The sequence below is a fragment of the Citrus sinensis genome, chromosome 3, assembly GCF_022201045.2.
Source record: "Citrus sinensis cultivar Valencia sweet orange chromosome 3, DVS_A1.0, whole genome shotgun sequence".
Lineage (NCBI taxonomy): Eukaryota > Viridiplantae > Streptophyta > Magnoliopsida > Sapindales > Rutaceae > Citrus > Citrus sinensis.
The window spans coordinates 43325305-43333636 of record NC_068558.1 but is presented as its reverse complement, the minus strand read 5'-3'; the positions used below and the strand labels follow the sequence as shown (position 1 = coordinate 43333636).

Sequence of the window (8332 nt, the reverse complement as noted above, 5' to 3'; positions counted from 1 at the left end):
TCCACGCAAGTGCGGAGTATGATTATGACACGTATGCATATTGCTTCTTGGTTACTACTACTTTGACCACGTGGCAGTTTTTGATTGTTCAAGTATTATGCGTTGATTTTGCGCGAGTGCGACTCTTTTGTGTGCGGGTTTAGTGAAATGGAAGATTCTAGGAAAGGACATATGAGACGTGGGATCCACATACTGCTACGCTTTCAGACAAATTGCCAACTTGTGGACGTAAGTCTTTTTTTTTTTTTTTTTTTTTAAATAAAAAAATCTGAAATTTGATTGAGCATCTAGAAGCTTTGACACCGGCGAGCGATTTAAGGAGGTTGCTATGTTACAGCCTCTGTAACATACACACCCAAAGCAAATAGCACACGTGTCCTGACTTACAGAGAAAAAATGAAGCAGCATCTGTAAGGTACAGAAGCTGTAACTTAGTCAGCTCCGCGATTTAAATATAATAACAATATAAACACTCTCTTATAGGCCATTGTTTGTTGAAGTAAAAATAAATATGAAAATTTAAAAAAAAAAAATCTGTTGATATATTTCTTTTCAATATTGTTTGGAGTCGATTTTGTATGTTGCAAAAATAAAAGCTACATATGTCAATGAAATATTTATTGGCACTTGGCAAACGACATTAGGTAGGACTTAAAAATCTAAAACTTTTCACCTTTTTTAAAATAGATAAAAAAAAACCAATTGTCATACTAAACACCTAGGTGATACAATCAGACATACTTTTATGACTAGTTTGGTATTGCTTTTTAAAAATTCAAAAGTGATTTTAAAAAATTAAAAATTATTTTTTGTGTTTGATAATTTTTTTTATAGTTAATGTCACTTGAGTGGGATCAGGCTATGGTGCAACTGTGGCACCGTGCCACAGTTGCATTTAGCCGTTGGATGCAGTTAGATTGGTGAGGTCTACTGGCATCTAACGGCTAAATGCAACTATGGCACGGTGCCACAGTTGCACCTAAGGTTTCCCCCACTTGAGTGACACATTTTTTGATAAATATAAAAAGGGTGATAGATTTTTCAAAAATAGACAGTGAAATAACAAACCCTTAACTTTTTCATTAACTTTAATGGAACTAGTTGCCTTTTGATGAAATTACATTTCTATCCGAATGACTTTCTCCAAATATTACGATAATGTCCTTGGTTGTTTATTTATTTACATCCCATATGAAAAAGGAGAAAAAATGAGAACAATATTCAACTCATACCAAAATAATAATATTAAAATAAATTAACATTATATACATTTTAAAATAATATATATACATTTTAAAATAATTTCTCATGTATTAATAATATTAAAATTATTTTATATAATATTAAAAATAATTTAAATTTTTTATATGTTTATTTTATATTATGTTTCTATTTATTATAAAATTTATTTTAATATAAGATAAGATTGTAAAGTATTCAAATATTTTTTTTAAATATGGAAATTATTTCACAATGTATATATTGTTAAATTTATTTTAATATTATTATTTTTGTAAGAGTTGAATTTTATTCTCATTTTTTTCTTTTTTGTGTGGGATATACTTGTAAATAAATAAGCAACCAAGGGCATTATCGTACTATTAAAAGAAAGTCATGTGAGCAAAAATGTAATTTCATCAAAAGACAACCAATTCCATTAAAATTAATGGAAAAGTTAATGGTTTGTAATCTCACTGCATATTTTTAAAAAATTATCACATTTTTTATATTTGTTGAAAAATATGTTACCCTGGTGACATTAACCCATTTTAAAAAATTTCTTTTGGTAAAATCACCTCATCCTACAATATATTTTGAAAAGTAAGTAAGTAATAACTTTTTAAAATATGATTTTAAGAATAAATTGTATACTTCAAATAATTTCATATATATCCTCATATATAATTATATATTATAAATACCTAAAATTATCCTCACTAATAAGGAAATAAAATCATTAATTTTAAAGAGTTTATTATTGTTACTAATTATATTGAGATAAAAAAATTAAAAATAAAATTAAAAATATAAATATTTATTTTAGTTATCAATTATTATATATTTTATTCAACATTAGTTTATAAATAAATTTTATTCAACATTATGTCAAATTCGGTCATTATATTCTTACATTAGTTTAACAGTAAGATTTACCAAATACATATGATTACTTTTAAAACTCATAGTATTTTTAAAAATAAATTTTACCAAATGTTTAGTTAATTTTCTTCGCAACTGATTAAATATACATTACAGCTAACAACAATTATTTTAAAAGTTACATAATTACCAAATTAGCCCTTAAGTGGGAGTAGGTTTTAAGTTAAGGACTTTTTTTTTTAATTTAATGGCTTAATTGACTTAATTTTAATCAATTAAGTCATTACGTCTATTTTAATTGACTTAATTTTTAATCACTTAAGTCATTACGTCGATTTTTCCTTTTCAGTTAAATGAGAGTTTTCAATCATCAAATCATTAAGTTTTTAGCTTTTTACTTAGGTAGCATTCTCTCTTTTTTTTTAAAAAAAACTAAACATGTCTTAATTTTTTTGAAGTTTGAATGTATCTAAATATGAATATTTGAATGACATGTTTGCTTTTATTTTTTTAATATTTGAATATAGGTGGTGTCTTATTTTTTCTTATAAATAAAAAAATCTTAAATATCGTTATTTGACAATTATGTCATTATAAATAAAAAAGGATTATATTTTATAGTTGGGGAAAATATATTTTATGAAGATATTTTTAGAATAAAATATTTGCTTCTCATTCAGACCTTTTCTCATTAAGATAAAAGTCACAAAAGTTTACTTTTGCATTCAAATGTAAATGTTTGAAATCATAAAAAGTTGCAAAAAACAAACAAGTAAATTTTAAAAAAGAAAAAAAATTATTAAAATTTCAAACTTTAGACGTTTAACAAAAAACCCTTAATCTAAAATGTGAATGACATCATTAAAAGATATTCTCCAAAAATATATATCTATTTAATTAATTTTCATCCTTAACTACATAAAATTTACTAAATTACATTATTACCATCCCTATAACTTGTGATAATATAATGATAGACTATTAATATTTTTATTTTTTATTTTCTTCAAATTAGTAATATTTACATTTATAATTTTTTATGATTTTTTCATATAAAAACATCATAGATCATAATACAATTGATTAACATATACTAGTTCATAATATTAAAGAGTTGTATTTAATTGGACATTATTTATGTTATGATAATATTAATATATTGTCTTATTTATATTCTTTGAGATGTTTATTATTTATTTAACATATAAGTTGTAAGGACAAAAATGTAAAAATTCTAGTTTTCAAATTTTTTAAATTAAAAAAATAACTTAATAGTTATTTTTAGTGATTTAGATAAAAAAAAAAAAGTCATTCAGATTTAAATATTCAGTTCTATCAAGAATTTAAAATAATTCAGATTTATATAATAGAAAGTCCTTATAAACCCCATATTGTAATTTATTGAAACCGTAAAAAGAATTAACTATGTAAGCAACAATGTATTAATATGGCACAAGATTTTTATTATTGCAATAGATATCAAACTTTATGTCACAATCGGATCATTGTCATGGAACATGTCACCGTGTTTTCCTCGGAAATGTGGCCTAAGGCAGTGACAGAATGACGCGTTGATTAGGTGGTGAGACTAATAAAATAAAAATTAACTCAATTGGTAAATATTATTAGAAAATATAATAAAAAAGTATTTAAGTTTGTATCTTTAATTATATGTGTCATTTATAAATTATATGATAAATTTATAACTGATAAAATTATTATTATGTCACATCCGTAAAGATATAATTTGATATTCAAATATTGAAATCCCTACTAACATTATTAAAAAAATTATTTTGTGGAAATTATAATATTACCATGAACGCAAATTGAATAGATTTATCAAAATTATGTTTCACTTATTTGAAAGGCATCAAAAACAAGTTTTCTCGTTTTTTTTTTCTTATTATTACTCTTATCGGTTGCCACATGATCATCCAAAACAATCTTATATAAATATATCTTTTTTTCTAACATCAGCATAAATATATATTGAAGATGAACCCCATGAAATATATAAAAAAAAAAGGAAAAAATCGATATCTGTACTACATTGTTCACATTACACATGATATTCTTCTCAATTTAAATCATTATGAATATATTATGATACTGGTTTTTCTCTCTTCCCAATAAAATTGATGATGTCCAAAACGGATCAGAATTTTTTCCTAATCTAATCATATCGTGAGTAAATAATTCAAGATTTGTTATTAATAAATAAAAAAATAAAAGAAATTAAATTTTATCCATACACTACCGCTAAAATACATATGACAAAAATTTTTTAAAAATTCAGCAGTGATCGAATTAGGAGATGATCCTATTCCGTCCGAAACTCCACTGTATTAAGACTAACTTTTGATAAGATTTAATAATTCAAAATTAAAATCTTCATTCATAATGCATACCGAGTAACCGGAGCACAGAAAGATTCAAAACAAAATCGAATTAGTAGTAAATAATTCTTGTAATTCTATTATATTTTTCCTCTTCTATGAACGAAACAGCATCAGTGCAGAGCTCTCACCTGGCTGGCACCTGGCAAGTAATTAGAAACAGTAACGGAAGCAAGTGAAAACGGCGCGTTTTGAAGGTAGCCGGGATTAAGAGATAATGCTTCTCCAAGGTTCTAGTCATAAATAAATAATAATATCTTATATCCAAAAACCAAAAGAACCAAAGCTGTGCGAGGAGTTGAGATCGAACAAAAGACGCAAGGTGCTGTATTCGTAGCTGGTAAAAAGGTTTTGTCGTGTGTATTTTGTGCATATTATGAAAGTATTATTCATGAATTTGGTGGCTTATGTTCATATTTTGCAGAATTTAATTTATGCAGCATGGCTAATAGACCTCAAATACGTACCGCTGCCTCGGCGCTCATCGCTATGATCGCAGATGAGGTACAGCTTATCAGCTGAATTGGATTGATATGAATGGAATAATCTTGAGTGGTTAAATGTTTTGTACCAATCTTTTTTTACTTGTTTGTGAGGTATCATATATAATTAATTATTCCTTCTAGTTTCTTTGCACAAGTTGATTGTACCTGCAATTTTTTTTCTCCTGTAAATTTTAAATAATAGTACCAATGAATTTATATTAACATAGTTGTTGCGCAAGCCAGTATGCTTCGAGTGTTTCAAGGACCATGCAACAGCCATACATGTTTGATCATCTCCTGATGCAAGTCCACTGTTGGGTTGTTGTCAAAATTTAAGATTTGATATTGAAAAAATGGGCGTCGCTACTTGCCTGAAGCATGTCTAATGTGTTATATTTTTTTTTATAGGACACTGTAGTTGGATTTTTGCTTGCTGGAGTTGGGAATGTTGACTTGCGGAGGAAGACAAATTACCTTATTGTGGACTCAAGTATGCTTCTAAACTTATTACCTTTATTGCTTTGAAAAGCATCGTATGTTTTCATGCACTGTTTGTATCAAACAATCATTATTTACCTTAACTTTATGTTGTGCTCAAGTAAAAGGTTTGCGATGAATGTTTGTTTATTTTTGCCATTTAAATTTTTGAGATTTTGTTGCGCAAAAAGCTCTTAGATTTTGTTTACATGCATATCTTATGGCATTTTATATTTATGCTGACTCTGTGAGTGGAGTTCATTTATATTGCAATCAGTGTGTTGATTATAAAAAGCTTTTGCTAATCCCTTTCAGAAACAACTATAAAGCAAATTGAAGATGCATTTAAAGAGTTCACATCCAGGGAGGATATCGCAATAGTTCTAATTAGCCAATATGTAAGTTGTCCCACTTATATCAGGTAGTGCATTTCATAATTTATCAAGTTGAAATTTGTTCACCGAGATGTTTGATTTACTTATGCCAAAAGATAATCTGTATATTCTATCCTTAAGTTTAATTTTTTTTGTGGCGAGAACGAGAATGATGTCAGAATGAAATGAGCTTCTAATTTCCTATGAGATCTCTAGTTTGGTATGCAGTATTAAACTAAGTCCTTGATGTTCAGGTTGCAAACAGGATAAGGTTTTTGGTTGATAGCCATAACAAGCCGATCCCTGCAATTTTGGAGATACCTTCCAAGGATCATCCGTATGATCCTGCACAAGATTCAGTTCTTTCACGAGTGAAGAACCTCGTCTCTGTAGAATCTGTGGCATCTGACAGGCGCTGAGCTTAGATATACAGTGGTGTCTCTGTTTAATCTCCTTTCCCTCGACTGCATATTTATATAGTTACATATATGATTCTTCCTATATTTGTACTTGGGTAATTTTTCTACCAACTATTCATGAACTCTGGTGAAGAAATATTAGTTTGGATACAAGTTGTGTTTTATATGTATGTATTTGTGTGCATAATACACGGTGGCTTTGGACTGAAATCATTTGGTGAGAAAAAAAAAAACCATTTGCTAGCATAGAGTTAGAATCAGCAGTGTTTTTATTTTATTTTTTTAATTCGAAGCGCAGAATAAGCAACATTCGCAGTTCAATCCTGCATCTATTAATAAGGTGTTTGCCCGATGATTTGGTATGATTACCAGAAGTTGTTTTTGCCCTGTATTTATATGCTCGATCATTGAAGAGTGGCGCCGATCCTCTGCAACATATCTTCATAAACTAATGAATAGAGATGGAAAGCCACTCCGATTAATTAAACACTGAATTCCGGGGCACGATTTTATATTCATCTCCAGCTCGTTGCACGGTGATAACGTATGTTGTTGTATATCACAAGAGCTGCAAAGAGTAGTGAGGGTGGGAGTAAAAGTTGAATGGTGTAATCTATGTGATGAAATAATGAAAGTTATGTGATACCGAATCTTTTAGTTGGGGATTGTAGCTGGATTGCGGTGTGATCTCCGAGTTAGCAACATTCTTCTAGGAAGAAGCCATCTCTTAATTGCTTGATAGACATTAATTGAAATTTTATTGCCTGGCGGAAAGATTTCCTAGCCGCTTATGGTGGCTAAGAATCCTGACCAATATCGAGAAATGCTGTAGGTGAAGAAATCAAGCGCATTTTTTAATGAGCTAGAAATGCAGTTTTTCATTTATTTCGCTATTTATTTCCCAAAAGGATTTTTTTTTCCTTTTCATTTCGCACCCAAAAACTATCCCACTTGATTGATAAATATACTTTTTAATAATAATTTTCAGAAGAATAGGTTACATGATTTCATTTTCTCTTAAATCTAGAGTATTCTTGAAGAATTTCATATACAACTAATGTGAAATAAAGTTTGTGGATTGCAAGTCTACAATATTATAGGATAATGACATATTTATAATTTTAACAACAATAACAATTATGATTATTATTCTACATAACTGATAAAATACAAACAATCTCTCACTTTTATTAGAATCATTTGAATTTCAATTTTATAGTTGTTGCATCGTTTGTCAAGCAAGAAAAGAACCGTCATCTCATTGGAACATTTCTAAATCCAATGAAATGTCTTTTATGATAAAAACATAAGTGACAAGTCATCTAATGTACGCACCGGCACATACAAGTTATGCATGTCAGTCATGTGAATGATGAGGATAACACGTCTTCTCCTTATTCCTCTTGCGTATGACATGTCATTTTATTTACAAAACGATAAACAATTGATCATTTAGTACTTGTGTGCCAATTAAAAAAGTAAACACACCAATAAAAATACAACTTATTTCAATTCTAATTCCTACAACTAATGTAATGATACATTTATCAATTGGTAATCAAAATAGTTTAGAATCGGAATGAACTAGAATCGAAATGGGTTGGAATCAAAATGAGTAATGATAATCAGAATAAATTGTTTATTTTAGATATAGGAATTCAAATCAGAGTGAGCTGCATTGTCATTTATGTGTTCTCTTTGTCTTGTAATCGGAATGGATTGTTTTGAATTACTAAAATGAACTTAGTTGATTATTGTTATTGTTTATTATACTAATTGTGTTATTATTATTATTATCCAAAAGAATTATTGTTAATAATAATAAACAAAAACATAACAATAGCAATCACAATCACAATCACAATAAGAATAACAATAACAATCGAAATACTAATAATAAAAATAGTATTTTTAATACTATTAATAATAATAATATTATTGTTGCTGCTAAAAATATTATTATTTGTAACAATAATTGCAAGAATAAGAACAATAACAATAATAATATTTTAATTGAAGACACTTCGAATGATGAAATTTGAGACAATAAAAATATAAAGAATCAGAACTTGATCCTC

General features: G+C 27.8%; 1 protein-coding gene across 6 annotated transcripts; it reads left to right on the top strand.

Annotated features, from left to right (window-relative positions):
• The first annotated feature begins 4672 nt into the window (after nt 1–4672).
• LOC102609010 (V-type proton ATPase subunit F) lies at nt 4673–6500 on the top strand. Of its 6 annotated transcripts, none has more exons than XM_025099417.2 (6): nt 4673–4821; nt 4924–5003; nt 5228–5302; nt 5393–5474; nt 5777–5859; nt 6090–6500. In XM_025099417.2, the coding sequence occupies exons 2-6, from the start codon at nt 4941–4943 to the stop codon at nt 6252–6254; spliced, it is 468 nt and encodes a 155-aa protein (XP_024955185.1). In that variant the 5' UTR covers nt 4673–4821; nt 4924–4940; the 3' UTR covers nt 6255–6500. The 6 variants fall into 6 exon arrangements, with proteins under 6 accessions (XP_024955185.1, XP_024955184.1, XP_006479605.1 ...); XM_025099416.2 differs by having other exon boundaries at nt 4687–4839; XM_025099418.2 differs by having other exon boundaries at nt 4723–4847.
• Nucleotides 6501–8332: the final 1832 nt, after the last annotated feature.

Excerpts from the sequence above, each read along its gene's own strand:
- LOC102609010 (XM_025099417.2), top strand. The coding sequence starts at position 4,941 with ATGGCTAATAGACCTCAAATACGTACCGCTGCCTCGGCGCTCATCGCT. Across the intron at positions 5,475-5,776 it reads TTACCTTATTGTGGACTCAA|AAACAACTATAAAGCAAATT; the intron begins GTATGCTTCTAA and ends AATCCCTTTCAG. Across the intron at positions 5,860-6,089 it reads TAGTTCTAATTAGCCAATAT|GTTGCAAACAGGATAAGGTT; the intron begins GTAAGTTGTCCC and ends CTTGATGTTCAG.